Genomic DNA, 16,619 nt, shown 5'->3' on the forward strand with positions numbered 1-16,619 from the left:
GGGGAATAAACAACATTTGGTTAATTTTAAACTTGAGGGACACGTCATGAAAACTCAACTTTTGGTTGAGTAATAACTTTGCACACTGCTGCTTTACACTGCTGCTTTAAAATAAAGCAGGGGATCAAACCCACGGACTGTAAGTGCACCTGCATTTGCACTTCTGCCACCATTCACCTGATATATATATATTGTCAACCACATATCCTTGCATGTGCATGCATATATATCTGTGTGTGTGTGTGTGTGTGTGTGTGTGTGTGTGTGTGTGTGTGTGTGTGTGTGAATATGTGTGTGTGCGTGAGTGAGTAAGAGTCTGAGTGTGTGCCTGCATCGGTTTTGGTGTGTGTGTCTGTGGGTGTGAGAGTTTGAGAGAGTGTGTGCAGCCGTATGAGTGCAAGTGAATGCAAGTGTGTACTGTGTGTGTGTGTGTGTGTGTGTGTGTGTGTGTGTGCCAGAGAGTGTGTGCCCTGATGGAAGAGCTGGTTGTTCTGGGTGCTGAGACAGTGTTTTTACCCTTGCGTGACAAATGCTTCTGTTGAACAATGTCTGCTGTTGGGTGCTCTTCTCGCTCCAGTTTTTTTTCAGTTATTTTTTTTCAGTTGAACTTTCATGCTTCACACCGTCTATAGTTTCTTCCACCTACGCTTCCCCTATTTTAATAGACATGGATATCAGAGATTGCGTTTATAGGCGTGTGTGCGTATACATTACATTAAACTACACATTAGAATTGATTAGTAAGTTGAATAGGGTTGTGCAAGCTAGGTTCACTTATAAATTTGGTTGTGGTGAGTTCATCGTATAACCGGTTAAAGGTTAAGAGAACTTACTGTGAATAAAGCTTAGGATACTGTTCATCTTAGACTGCATATTCATAGGTCTATCAAAGATGTTGTAGGTAATATGTAATAAACATTATTTTAGTGTAATTTGTTAGAAATGGCATATGTCAGCATTTAGTGAGTCAAATGTTCTGTGTGAATATCTGTTTTGAGTTGACTACACCTTCCTCTGTATGAGACATTAAATTTTAGATTGAATGTCTCGTACAGAGCAATCTCTTCATTGATTGGTTTCGGAAAAAAATCCATCTTGCCTGTCAATCACAGGCGCGTGAAATACAACACTTCTTAATGGCAGAAACGTGGACAAAAAAGTGTATGCAGGAATGTCCTCAATGACCTTACATTTGAAGGATTCGACCAAATTAGTTCATCAAAATGTTGCCCAATCATTTAACCATTACCAATATATGTGCTTTTTTCACCTCAGTTTCTTACGATTTTTTTCGGTCGAGTGGACCATGGTGGCGCTATTAACTCAGGTCATATGGAAATATATGATGTCCTTTACGAATGCCTTTTCAAAATGATCTACCTCATCCGCCTCTTCCTCTGCCCCCTACTCACTTTTTAATTGTCTACCCTTTATCTGGTCTTGTCGGCCCCTTATCTTGTCTTGGCCTCACCTCTTCCATATCTCATTAATGAGAGACACACACACACACACACACACTAAGAGGCTATTTAGAGGTATCTTCTCTACAGTATGTGGCGACCTGCCACGTCCGATGTCTGGCTGGTGGAAGCGGCAAAAGAAATATATTACCACACTGATTTATAATATGATATTAGCTGGCCATAATGGGCCGGTAAAGCAGGTAATATGGGCTACAAATCTCCAGAAAGAAAGGGCTTTTTTTACAACGTGTTGCTCTTGAATCCTCATTCATTCCATTCCTGAGGCCGGGCACAACGGGAAAGGGTTTTGTTATTTTTTCTCGGTTGAAATAATGGAAGAATGTTGCGGGCGATAAAGGAGAGGGAACTGAACTCCGCTGTAATTCAATATGTTAAACTGTACCGCCATCCTTCACGCAGAGACGATCAATGCCGGGATAGGAAGCTATTGAGATTCTGATGCAATGTTCATGATTTAAAACAAGCAGTGGTGATAAATAGTTTGCGATTTTGCTAAAGAATTGCCCTTCTGGAAAATAAATCGTTAAGGCACCACCGCCTCCCATGCGTTCGTGTCAAAATAAAATGGGTTCTATTGTGTATTTTGCATTGTGGTCTTTTACATTTCTCGATTTAGTGCTCTCCAAAACATGTGTGTGTGTGTTCATAGGTCATGTGTTAGGGCAGGAGATGTAGTTGTGGAATCCATATATCTGGATCGGTGTGTGTGTGGTTGGAGGGCTGGTTCAGGCAGCCTCACCCGGCCTGAGTCAGATGGATCAGACTCTGGGGCTGGCTGAGGCTGCACACCTGGGGTGCATTGGACAATCAATTCACACAGGTTAAGCCAGCCATCACTGCACAGACTCTGGAGAGCTGAGCCCCCACTCTGACTGAACAACACTGTGATAAAGGAGTTAAACATCATCAACCTGTGTGAGAGGAGCCCACTAAAGTGGGGCAGGGGTCAACTTTTACAATGTTTAAGGACACGTTTGTGTTTCCATCATTGATGACAGCAAGAACAGCTCAAATTGAACAATATCCTCACTTAAAGGTGACATATATTAACACCAGGAGTGAGTGTGAATAGCTAATACAATCCGCTTTGAAAATCTGCCACTTCTGACGTCACAAGTGGGCATGTCCACCTAGATGTATGACGGATGGATGAGCAACGTTTGCTACAGTCCACTGGGTAGGCTGGTAGACTTATCTATCCAGCACACATCTAGGTGGACATGCCCACTTGTGATGTCAGAAGAGGCAGATTAAAAAAAACGGCTTGTAGCGGCTAATCACACTCACACCTGGTGGTATAATGTGTCACCTTTAACGTGAACAAACACACTCATAGCATGTACTAGTACAAACTAAACAATATGTCCAAGCCAGACATAAAACACACATCAAGCTTTTTTGATGCAATAAAAAGCTAATAAAATATGATCTATAAATGAGGAGTATGATTCATAAAATAAAATGCACATTTGTGAGGACAAGAAAGGACAATGATAAGCTCCGGATTCCAATAAAAAGTGTTCTCTGACAATTTTTCGTTCAGTAAAGAAAAGTTATTGAGGCTTGACATTTTGCAGTGTGCAATTTTCAGACACACAGTTTTTACCCAATTGAAAAAAAACAGCTGCAGAATATTGCTAAGTTGCTAAATTGTGACCAATGAACCATCTTTAACAAGAACATCAAGTCTTTTCAACAAGCTATTGGCTGCTAAATAAAAGATATTGGCCAATATTAAAAAATAAAACAGATTTTCCAGTGGTGATGAAGGAGCAGGGAAAAGGAATGTCCATGTAGGTTATCAGCTTGAGGCGTAAAGAGAAGCTATGTGTTGTTGATGTAAAGCTCTCAAACTTTTAGACCCACCAAAAATAGTTTGAAAAACAAAAAACAGACAGGCTGAATTTCATCACCCTCAAGCTGTTTTGATGCCTAATATATGTCCTGATATAATGATCTTCAGAAGCAAATTAATTATTTATTCGTTCCCAGTAAAATATATTGCTGTATACTGTTGAAAACATTTGAAGGTTGAACTAATCTGTTACCTTACTTCATCCTCAAATTGTGTTTCAGTAACACAAAATGGAGGAATAAAATACATGAAGAACGATTTTCATAGATCAAGTACTTTTTAGTACGCACAAAAAATGAAAAATAAAAAGTTATTGAACTAATTTGTATTGCAATAGATAAAGGGTAAGTAAACAGGGTACAGGGTAAGTAAACAGCATCCAAAGGTTAAGTTTGACTTAATAAACCAACACATTGCCATCCAGACACATCCCCCTCCATTTGAAAGGTTTTCTTGTGATTTCTCAATCTGATTTACAGATCCATGGCGAGACACATCTGCTGCCGGGGAGGGCTGGCAGACTCTTTGGGTGCTGGTGCTGCTCTTTCAACAGCACACAACAAACAATTATGAAGGCTGCGCATCCAGCAAGCCGGTTGCACAGACCGAGAGGGAGAAGAACGACACCGATTTTTGGTATCAGGCTGCTACCTTTGAAGGTTCGGTGGGGAGAGCGGTTTGAGTGGCAGCGTGCTCTCGAGGCACTCTCACACAATGTGTTTACACATTTAAGACGACATGTAAAGCATCACTTGTGACACATGTAATATGTGCCCTTTAAAATAGAAAGCAAAAAAATCAACTGCTGGGTGTTTGTGTGTACGTGCTTACTGGATGAATGTTCCGTTTGATCAACGCCATGCCTGCAGGATCCTGCTCTGTGAATCCTCACTCAGACATTCTTTCAGTGCAGCACATGTAAGAAGTTACAAAGAAGCCTGAAGCGTCATGGTGTGTGTGTGTGTGTGTGTGTGTGTGTGTGTCTCTGTGATTGTGGGTGTACGTGTCTGAGAGTCTTTTTGTGTGTGTGTGTGTGTGTGTGTGTGTGTGTGTTTGTGCGTGTCTGTGTGTGTTTGAACGTGTGTGTGTGTGTGTGTGTGTGTGTGTGTGTGTGTGTTTGTGCGTGTCTGTGTGTGTGTGTGTGTATGTGTGTGTGTGTGTGTGTGTGTGTGTGTGTGTGTATATTGCACGTGTATGTGTATGTCTTTGCTACTTTAAATGTGCATGCATTAGGAGAGAAGCATCCAGCCACTTTGATGAAAAACTTTTTCTTACAGGACTTAGAAGAATAATAAGAAAACAGGTCCATGTTGATTTCCCCGAAGACATCCGTACTGGGTAATATATGAAATGTTGTTAATGGCTCGTGTAGGCTAGAGGGCTAAGCTCATTTGAATGTGGAGATGATTAATTCTCACTCGATAAGAGAACGAACACAGAGACGACTATCCCTTCCATGAGAAAGATCAGATTTTGTAGGTTCCAACTTTGTCCCAGTGAATGCCAAACTGTTAAACACCCCCTTCCATCCTTTTGTTCCCTCTAATGGGCCATTTAGTCCCATCACCATTACAAATAATATCACAGGATTATTTATTTCATTTTCCACGGTGCTTTTAACTGAACACAGCAGAAAGTGCTGGTAGGGGTTTGTGTTGGCTGCTGCACCCTGTCCACAGTCTCTCCAGTGTGTTTCCCCTGCCTCCACCATGTGTTGAACGGTCCTGCCGGGCAGTTGCTTGGATACAACTGTGTTGATAGACATGTTTGTCTGTGTGTGTGGTGGGTTTGTATGTGTGTGTTTGCTGGTGCGCGTGGATGCGTGCGTGCGTGCATGCATGTGTGCGTGCGTGCGTGCGTGCGTGCGTGAATGTTGGAACTACTTATCCATTTCAATATGACTTTATTGGTCACAATATTTTGTTATAGATTTGCACATGCTGTTTGCTGTATTTTGGAACCATGGAAACCGTTAGCTTTCAGAGGGAAGATCTTTAACACGTCTTTGGAAGGTTTTTATTCTCGACTGTGAATTCAGGAGGAGAGAGAGGAGAGAGCCTCCTCAACAAGAGGTTTACTGCTGATACCGACTTCTAGGTAGAGGAGCAGGAGGGGCTGGCTGATACCTCCTCTCACTCCCCGGGGTTGAGTCCTTCAGAGGGAGGGGAGAGAGGGCTGGAGGAGGAGAGAGAGGAGGGTGCAGGAGAGGAGCTGGTGGAATAGAGGAATAAATGTGAAAAAAGAGAAGGGAGAAGGAGGAAGTACTACAAAGAATAGGAGCACAAAGATAAAGAGAACAAAAGAGAGAGGAAGGAGAGGCAAAAGAGTCGTGACTAAAAAGAAGAGAAGGCCAGAGACTAGGATAACGATGGGTAGAAACTGGAGGAGGAGACAGAGGAGGGGGAGGAAGAATAGGAGGACAACGAGTGAGAGGGAGAGGACAAGTGGTGGGAGGATGGGAGAAAGCAAGAGGACAAGGAGGGGGGGAGAGAAAAATGATGAGGAGACACAGCAGAAGGACAAGATGAAGAGAAGCATGAATGGGGGAGGGAAGACATATGCTAAGAGATGACCACATAGACCATATAGACCATAAAGACCATAAAGGAATAGAAGAGACCAGGAGAGAGAGATGGAGATTGTAAGGCGTGACCACAACCCTTTGACGATTCGGATCTTTGATAGACAGACATGTGGGCGACGGCGTCTTCAATAGTCTCACCGTTTTGTCGGGAAAATTGTGCACGTGTAATAGCGGGAAATTGCATTGAGGAGGATGGGGACACTAATTGAGTCAAACAGCTTTACTTGCTTCTAGAGGGAAAGCATATAAGTTATACAATGTTCCTTTTGTGGGGGGTGGCGGATTGACTCAGCAAATTGCAATTTGCTGTGTTATGTTTTGCTTTCCACAAATGTCCTTATTCGTTTGATAACCCTATTGTGCATTGGCAATGGCACCATCCCATAATTGTGTTTTCAAAGTGGAGCACATTCTAGACAGTGAGTCTGGAAGGAAACATGATGTCAGGAAAAAAATACCTTTAAAGTTAGTCAGCATTTCTAAACCATTAGAGATGACCCAAAATAAGTGAAATGATACCACTGGCGCTGGTGAACATCATGCTCCCTCTCTATACTGGGGCGTGCATTTTCGCTGTTCTGCAAAGTTGAACGGTGGCCCATTTGTTAAACGCTGAAAGGCCTCATTCACACGTGTCTTACATTTTTAATCAGCTGAACTCTCGAGTTTTGTCAGGATCGGATGTGAAAAATGTGCGTAATTACAACCCTGCTCTCCGCCTCAACGGTCCCCCGTTTGAATTCATAAATGTTCCATAGCAACAGAAGGCCTACATTGTATAAGCCTATAATAAAGTATAGTAGGCTAATAGTAGCCCATGCTTGCTGTCAAATTGAATGCAGATGCTGACAAGAAAGGAGCAAACGTTGTGAAAAGGTAATTAGTTTGACCACCTTGATCTTTAGCGGGGCGCTGCCTATAGACTGCTGCCGGAAACCATGATGTTCCAATTGATATCATTCAAGCGTTAAACCAAGCACAAGTCTCAGAAAATGAGTCATCATTGAGCCGCAAATATAAGAAAGTACATGATTGTACGATAAGTCGACGATGGGTCTGGCCAAACCAATCAGATTCAACCATGCAAATCCTGGGCCGAGGACACCCACAGAGATTATGCAGGAGGAAGAGGAGAAACGAAAAGAAAGAGGAGAAGACCTGGAGTGAAAATAAACGTTGCAGAAAACTAAAGAGGATGAAAGAAGGGAGAAAAGGACTAAGGCAGATGAAGCAAGGGAAGAAGACCAGGATGGAAAAAGTGGATATTAAAGAAAACAAAACAATAAGGGAGAAAAAGGAACATGAGTAAACATGGAAGAGATGGAGGAGGGAGGGGATGGATGAGAGCGAGATGAAGGAGCTCGAGCAAGAGAAGGAGAATGAAGAGGAAGAGGACAAGGTTGATGAGGATGAAAATTGAAAGAAAACGGTTGATAATATTTTCTATTATTTAAACTTTTCTAGTTACATAGGTGCCCCTCAATGGTCCATAATAAGGGCATACAGCTTTATATCATCCAAAACAATGTATTATGAGAAAGGTTATTCAAATATGGACTGAATTATAATCTTCTATTTCATTCAGGGGACAGAATGGCATTTGTTAATGGTCTGTATGTGTCAACCCAGTCAGTTCCAATCCTAAAATGTCAAGGTTTCATTATCAAACAATACAAACGCTCATCCAATGTAATACATCTAAACAGAATCAAGCGTAACACTAAAGTTGCAATACTTGTCTATATCTTTATAGGCATAATTTGTGGGTTACTTCTTATCCGGTCTATCTGCATAACAGCTAAACCTCAGCTCAAATATCAGTCCATGACAAATGGGCTGCCTGTTCATGTCCTAGAGCTGCCAAGTGGGCTACTTGGATTAATGTGTTGCCATTCGTTAGCTGGTGCCATGACATGGATGCTGTTTCATTCACCACTTTATGTCCCAAGTGTCCACACAGCCCTACGCTTGTCACATTCTGTTGTTTATTACAATGTTTGGAAGAGCAAACAAAACAACACTAGACGTGCTGTTAAATGAAGGGTGGAAGCAATGCCCGATGTCTTTCCATGTTTTGTTGGTGCTTGAACATGCTGCTTTGTAGGAAGGATACTAGCAGGTAGGGTGTCTCCTAAACTCAAAATATAGGGATATCAGTATTTACTTTTTTATTGCCAAAACAAAAAAAATGCAATTTATAGAAGAATATAAAGGCAATATTTGTAGACATTGGATAATTGGAGCATTAAAAATAAATAAGATAATGTTCATCAATTTATTATATAGTTAACTTTTTAATAATAAATAAAGTAATTCAGGTTCCAATGTTGCTCTGGTTGGGCACTGGGGCCTACACATTCAGACTGGAGGACGCAAACACAAAACACACGATATAATATGTATGTTCTGCCGATAGGGGTCTCTCAAACCAAACCATAACCAACTACAGTGTGTTGACGTCGTGAAGTAGCTTGGGATCTGTTGTGTATTTGGGAGTCGTTGACTTCATTACCATTGCTGGTGAAAATCTATTTGACATGACTCATGTTCACAGACAATCTAATGAATTCAAGTTATATTTACGTTACCTTTAGTCCACATTTATTCACGTTATATAATGAGGAAATTGTATTATAAATTTAATGTAAAATAAGAAAGATGAATTTGTGGTGTTTTAAATCTTCGAGGCGATGTTACTTAATAGCAAGAGCATACAGATGAAGAAGACCTATATAACACATTTTACATATAAGAAAAATAAATATTTTGCTTGTTCCCAGCTTTGAGACTTAAAACTTCTAAATAAATATATTCTTTGACATTGTAATTAAAACCAGTCTATGTGTAAAGATAACACCTTGCATGGTAATTAGAAAGAGTGTAGTGACCTTGGGTACTACAAAAGGCGCTATATAAATCCAAGTTATTATTATTAGTGTGGTAGTGCTCAACAAATACAAAAGAGTAGGAAAGGCAACTTGGAGAATATGTTCAATTTAAAAGTACGACTAAAGTCAGTTATTTCTCCAAAAGTGGATAATATAATATGGAATCAAAAACATAATGCACTGAACGGTGTCAGTTCAAAAGAGGGAATACAGTCATGCTGACCTGAGTTCCTTCTACCACGCAGGTGTCCAACCAGGTTGTAAATCTTGTTGTGGGACCACTGGTTTCCAATGGTGAGGATGACCTTTTTCCTCTCTGAGAATTACAAGCAGAGATATGGATTAGATGTGATTGGATTAACATGACATTTATACACTCACAGTACAATTCTACTTCCGGTATAACAAACACACATGTACATACACAAATTATCTTCAAATGTGTCTAAGTAGGACTTTAAAGTTTTATTTAATTACATATTTATTGGGCTGGCTTGCATACGGGAAAGTCATTGTCCATCCATCTCACTGTAAAGCTTTAATCATGAATAATCACGTTTCATTAAACGGGTCGAAGGTTACCATTAGGCTAAAAGCAATGGGTATAAAGCAATGAATAAAAGGATATCCAAATACATGCAGAAATTAGGCGTGCACACATACATGCACAAGTATGTTTGCATTTTTCCTGCAGTAACCCCTAGCCCATTAGTGAACAAAGGTTATTATATAACAGATACAGATGACCAGAGGGAGACATCAATGTATTTCTCTTCTTGTCTTTCATTTAATAATCTCTCCATTATTATTTTGTTTTACCCTCCAAGACCATTAATGTTATGTTATCTGTCTCTATTTCTGTTTATTACTCCTCTCTCCATACCTCCACCTCCACCACTTTGCTTGAATAATAGTCAATAAAACACTTTATTTTTCCCTTTTCTTTCTTGCTGCGTCTGAACAGGCTGAGAGGATTGTGAGTGTGTTGTGTCTTTCATGTAAACGTTGTATAGGTCAAGCTATTTATCTCGACCTAAACTTGATCGATATTTATCTTGGCCATGACTAGGTGGCGTAGTCACGTGAGCTCCCAGCAAAGACAGGAAGTAAGACCATAGACTCACAGGGATATTTTCCATGCATTCCTCAGCACGGCACGCAATACAACACCTCACCAACTCTATCGTCCCACACACACACCGGCACACACACACACCCACACCCACCATTGCCCTTCCAAATCCTTGTTTAATACGCATTACAAAATTCACCGCCCGTCTTCTCACAGTTACCACGTAGACCCATTTATTATGTGTGACACCAGCACAAATGACTTTGGCTAAAGAGCACTGGGAAAGAACATGTGGTCCCGTTTGTGTATCCAATCTGCAGGCGCACTCCGCAGAGAGAGCACGCAGAGGGAGAGAGATATTCGTCACAGAGTAATTCCCCTCGCAGTCTTCATGATGGATCGCTTTACAGAAGGGGCTGCTTTTTGCAGGTGAGGAGGTGAGCCTCGCTTAAAGTTTTCCAGGAGTTTGAATAACAAATTCTCAGCCACAACAACTTCCTTTTTTTGACACATCGCGGAACGAGGCGTCCCCGCCTGTAGTGTAACCGACCTAGGCCTTACAGCTGCATTCTTATTGGTCACTTTGGCTTCTTTACACTTCTTTATGGCAGGCGTACGCCACATGCTTTCAGAGGGAGTTTTGTGTCGCAAACTGGTTTGAGCAATCGAAAGGAAATTGGAAAGAAATCAAAAAGTTGCATGCTCTGATTTGGTCACATAATTGGAGAGGGGTCAGAGTCCTCGTGTTCCCAGAATTAAATGACAACCGCTGACAACCTGACAACCGCTCGCTCTCTTGACCTGCCCCTCTCTACCTTACCCCAGTAAAGTTGATTCTGTGTTGGCTATTTGCCAACTTTACTGGTTTCTGACCCTGTAAAGTTGGTCTACTGACCAGCGATCACTCAACACCGCATTCAGTGAGGTTATTGATCGTCTCATGTTACTGGCTGGCTGTACAATAAGTCTCCCAACTCCTGGATTTGGAGTGCACTCTGCGCCCTGTGAGCACAGGAAATGTGAGATGGCCTGAGACAATGGCCTGAGATGCTAAGATTTAGAAAGTTTTGTAGTGTGTGCATAACATCACTAAATGTGGCCTCACTGGAAATTGGATGAAAGGCGGTGTGTATATATATATATATATATATATATATACACCGACTCGTAGGGGAAACATCCCCATTAACACCTCAGATTACACTACGAACGGCTGGAAACATCAGGTCCGCCTTTTGAAACTATCAGGATTCTTGCAAAATGATTGTGAATTATAATGAGGGGCTATCATTTTGTGTTACTGCCACATATTTATGCCGGTGAATTACAGCCTCGGTCTAGACAGTTACTACCACCATAAACATCTCTCCCACAGAAAACGGGCCATATTTTCCCTGGCGATGGGCAACAAAAGGCTCTGAACTAAAGTAATTTTGCCCATATTTTGCAAATGGAAAACTTATCACTCAAAGCGATAAACAACCACTGAACAACAATGCACCTGCGAACTCCCAGAGATATACGTGACACTAATGAAAATAGCTTATATAAAAACCCCGCTGGCTGAATTCAGATGCTTCAGTGTTGCCTCTTGTGGGGTACTGAGAGTGGAGTTGAGGCGAGGGCGATGGTGGTGGTGGAGGAGGAGGAGGAGGAGGGGGGGCAGCAATAAGTGAATGTAGGGAACCTGCACAGAGCAATCAATAGCAGTGTAATTAAGGGGCCTCAGAGTCCTCTTTTCTATAAAGCGCTTTCACATTGTTCTGCATTTCTCTGCTCTCTCTCTCTCTCTCTCTCTCTCTCTCTCTCTCTCTCTCTCTCTCTCTCTCTCTCTCTCTCTCTCTCTCTCTCTCTCTCTCTCTCTCTCTCTCTCTCTCTCTCTCTCTCTCTCTCTCTCTCTCTCTCTCTGCGCCCCCTCCGTGCCCTGCCGCTGTAATTACTGAGGAAATGTGCTATGCTTTTGCCGTTTGTGAATAGAGAGTAAGCGAAAGCGGGGGGAGATAGTTCTGCAATTAGAATTATAGAAAGATGAATGTGACTGTGGGGCGAACGCACAACCCTTAAAGGATTTGGCGGGTGGGCCGGAGGCAGGCTTGCAGGAATCTGCTTAGTTCTATCCTGCAGTGCAAGGAGGGGCCGGATCGACTCAGCCATCAAGGTAGCTGATGTGAGCCTCGGCACGCATCTCCTTGCGGATGCCTGAGTATGGATAGGCATGTGCGTAACATTGTCACAAACAACACACCAATGTACAAACAGTTCACAGCACAGTCCCAACACGGACACAACACACTCAAACACTTACAAAAGCGCCAATGAGAGTGTGTGAGAGGCGGCCTCCAACAGGTCAACTCCTTACGATCTGTAGATCCCCACTGTGCCCCCCAAGCAATTAACCAATGGCCAGCCAATAGAGCCGGCTCTAATTTAATGGGAATTATAAGGAGACTAAATTGGGAGAAAAGGAATTAACAAAGAGCCGGGGATGAGAATAAAGGCCCTTCAGATGAAAACAAATGATAGTGCTCTCCATCCCCAACAGTGGTCAAAGGTTTAGCCAATCGATGGGAGACAGATTACATTGCTCCCTTAATCTCTCCATCTCTGCACTTGGTAGTCTCTCGCCCTCACTTTCTTTCTGCTCTTAATGTTGTTCCTCTTTCTCCTAATGCTCACCTTTTAAGAATCGTCTGTCTGGTCCATGCTTAAACACACACACACACACACACACACACACACACACACACACACACACACACACACACACACACACACACACACACACACACACACACACACACACAGGAGCACACAGCTGCAGGCAATACTTAACATCATTGAGATTTTATGACAAGTGAAGAATCCTATAAATATCATTTTTAAAGATGTACAAACCATACAAAATATGACGATACGTAAATGTGAATGTACATTCACAGCCAATATAGCCCTATTCTTTATTATATGGGATTTGTGAATGGGTCAATGACGTAGACCCATGCCAATAAAGGCAACTTTTGTATACATACATTTATTGATTCAAGATCTGTGTGCACAAATTAAAAAAAAAATCTTTCTTTTAACTAATAAGAACAACATTTTGTGATAACCGATCTAGAGAGACCAACTGAGCAATGGCTTTTTTATCATCTATTTACTATAATTGTTATTCAGTATTGTTTAAAACATTCCTTAAAATAATTGAGACCCATCAAAACATCTCCCTAGATCAAGCATGCATTATTTTTTAATATAATTTAGATAGTCAGCATAATAATTGATTGAATGGTAGCAAAATATCAACCTGTAGTAGAAATATCCAAGACAAAAGCTTTAATAGCCAAAAACATTCCACTATTCTATGAATCACGTTAGCAGCAGGCGATATTGCTATTTCCTTTTATCCAGAAAAAGTATTTTTCCATTCATTGTTTCGACTTACAACTGTTATCAACATTCAACCACATAAACAACAACATCAATACTTTTACTTCATCCAAAAGTAGCAAACATTGTGGAAAAAGAAAAAAAGAAAAAAAAATGAGGAATTGTTCTCCTCTTTTATCAGAGCAACAATAAATCCTGTGAGACACACCCTTGTAAGGGGTATTTATGGATACATTTGGACTGTCACCTCCAATTCAAAAACCACGTTGCCACATGTAATAGGGATGGACACACACATTAACACACTAATGTTACCCTCACTCTCTAAAGGGAATCAATGAAACCAATGCCATGACATGTTAGATAAGGCCAGGTCTGTGTGGTGTGCGGCATGATGGACAGTCTCCCTGTGAATGTGTGCTTCTGTGTGTGTGTGTGTGTGTGTGTGTGTGTGTGTGTGTGTGTGTGCGCGTGTGTGCGTGCGTGCGTGCGTGCGTGCGTGCGTGCGTGCGTGCGTGCGCGTGCATGCACATGTATGTTTGTGTATCTGTGCATATTTGCATGTGTGTTAGTATATATGCGTGTTCATGTTTGTGTGTGGCCTGTGTGTCTGTGTATCTGTGCGTGCATGTTCTTGTGTTTGCATATGTGTGTCTGTAACTGTGTGTGTTTGTGTATCTGTGTGTGCATGAGTGGTGATGTGGTGCGAGGCAGAAGGCAGTGGTCCAGTCAGTGAGTGCTTCCTCAGGTGGGCGAGGGGTTAATGGAGACAGATAGACGAACCAGTAAAGAGAAATCCAGCTGCTGGAATAAAAGAGTAACGCTATATGTTGCAGTGCAGGGGAGAGGAGCTGGTCATGTGTTTAAAGCTATATAGTTAAGCTATAACTACAATTAAATCTACAATTACAATTATTACAATTTATTGTTTTTCACACATATGTTGTTTAATAACCATTTATTTAATTTTCTTTTACCAAATATTATAATATATTATCCAGTACATACATGATAGTCTACTGTCTCATATTTTCCAGATTTAAACTTATAAATCCTGTGTCAAAGAAATGCTGCACACCCCTTGATGGGTCAATATATTTCCATCCCACAATAGTTGCAGTAAGGATTTACCCTTGGGGATAACATCTTAACATTTATTTACAGTATATAGGTCTGTGTCTGTGTGTACATTTTTTGTGCATAAGTGTGTGAGGTTGTGTGTATTGGTGTGCGCCCATAGGTGTGTGTGTGTTTCACAGGGAGTCCAAAGGGAAAAATACCAGTCAAATGTAGGATAAGGGGCCTGATACATATGCAGAGAGAGAGAGAGAGAGAGAGAGAGAGAGAGAGAGAGAGAGAGAGAGAGAGAGAGAGATGATAAGAAAGAGGCCATTGGCAAAGAATCCCTTGGGAGATGGGAGGGAGATAAAAGGGGATTTACACTCTCGATAGCGGGAATTACCTTATAATGGCGTTGGCCACATCTCTCTCTATCTCCCTGTGATATACTCTTGGGCTCTCTGCAGCTCACTAACCAGGCTCCATTTCACAGAGTTGATCCAGTGTTTACTTCATTCTCGTTTGCATAAATCCAGAGCATGCGCACACACACAGGTAGCTGAATCAATGTATACACACACACACACACACACACACACACACACACACACAGGCAATTGGAGAATGTTCACTTTGTAATTAAAGCAACTGGAACACCTCCCCTTGCTATTCATAGATGTGTACAGCTAATAAACATGTGTCGCTCTAATTGCAAGTTTACTGTGTCTCTGCTGTGATTAACTGACCAGAGCCCATCTGGGCATCACGTGGGCTTACGTTTGCTAAGCAGTATGCTGGACAACAGCATTATACTCCATTATACTCTCTGGGGAGAGAAGGTCATGGTGGCTCCTGATTAAATTCAGATTTTCCATAGAATATAAAAATAAAAAAGGTTCCACCAACAGAGTCACCGCCACACCTCGATGGAGTGGCTCAAGACAGTAAGCAAACCGCACATCAGTTCAACCCAGTGCACGGTGAGATTATCAGGCATTACTAGAGGCTTAGGTACAAGGTGGTCGGCTAACACCTGCGTCCCACCTCAGGAGGACTTCCCTTGTCTCCTTTCACACCCGCGTTATGTGAACGACCGAAGGATGAGGGCAGTACCTGTGTTTCGCCGTCTGAGACAGCGGCGAAGGGAGGTCGATACACTTGGGGTCGGTGGGTGAAATAACACCTGTATTAGAGAATGTGTGTGTGTGTGTGTGTGTGTGCGCGTGTGTGTCATTTGTGCATCTCTGCCATGCAAACTTCAGCTACACATCATGGATCAATCTCTCATCAAGAGGAAATGTATAAAATGTACGGTTGCAACGATTAGTCGATTGATCCATTAGTTGATTGACAGAAAACATTGTATGTCATCCAAGTTTGATAATCAATACATCTCAAAAATCACCTGCATGTGGAGGCGTGGCTAACGGGATGCAGGCTCCTCCCCCCTCTTGGGAGGGGGGAGACGACAGCAGTCTCTTGGCCAGGGAGGCAGAGATTGGCTGTACCAGCAGAGATGTCAGGCTGCCCCCTACTCCTCTCGACGCATGGACTGGAGACAGAGAGACAGACAGGAGGGACAGATACAGAGAGGAGACAGATACAGAGAGGAGACAGAGGTGTGGCAGAAGAGGAACACGTAAAAAATATGGTGGTTATTATTTTATATATTTTGAGGAACAATGAGGAAAAACCAAGAAATATGCCAGGCAAAGCTATTGGAAAGATCAAACATGAGATAAAAGGCCATTCTAAGTAAGTACATTGAAGATTGAGAATGGGTAATAATTATAACGAGTGCAGGGCCCGCTGAAAACATGGCTGTTCAGAAGGCCAATTGCTTTGCCTGCTGTATTGCTGCTTGAAGCTTTCTCAAGAGCAGCTCATCCAAACAACATCACACTCAACTCTGCACTCCCTTTGATTCCCAGCAATACACCCGCCAAGTGCAAAGTCAATGGAATGAAGGGTTGTCGTTGACATATCCAGCATCCGAGCACAGTGGCCGAGTGAATTCCAGACCGTGAACCGTTGTGTGGGCCCAATGTCGACGCAGTTGAAGACCTGCGGGAGTCTGTCTGCAGAGCCCTGAAGCCCCCCCCCCCGCTGCGCCACAACCAACAACACTGCTGGTTGTTCTGACTGAACTGAACTGAACATTGTCGTGTCCAAATAAATGTGGACAAGGCACTTCCTTGGGTCCCCAACCATACACAGCCCAAGTGTGAGGTAGACCAGACGGTTCTAGAGATAAGTAAAGGACATGCCGACATACAGACCGACCTACAGA

General features: G+C 42.2%; 1 protein-coding gene across 1 annotated transcript in view; it reads right to left on the bottom strand.

Moving 5' to 3' along the window:
- Positions 1-16,619, bottom strand: part of naaladl2 (N-acetylated alpha-linked acidic dipeptidase like 2) — a gene marked incomplete at its 5' end in the record, with an annotated part of 152,218 nt that overhangs the window by 72,089 nt on the left and 63,510 nt on the right. The window contains 2 exons of the mRNA XM_084473538.1: positions 9,035-9,127; positions 15,735-15,863. Coding sequence (XP_084329664.1) covers positions 9,035-9,127; positions 15,735-15,863 — 222 coding nt within the window. The remainder of the gene's footprint in view (positions 1-9,034; positions 9,128-15,734; positions 15,864-16,619) is intronic.

The sequence above is a fragment of the Micromesistius poutassou genome (assembly GCF_964030765.1).
Source record: "Micromesistius poutassou genome assembly, chromosome: 9".
Classification (NCBI taxonomy): domain Eukaryota; kingdom Metazoa; phylum Chordata; class Actinopteri; order Gadiformes; family Gadidae; genus Micromesistius; species Micromesistius poutassou.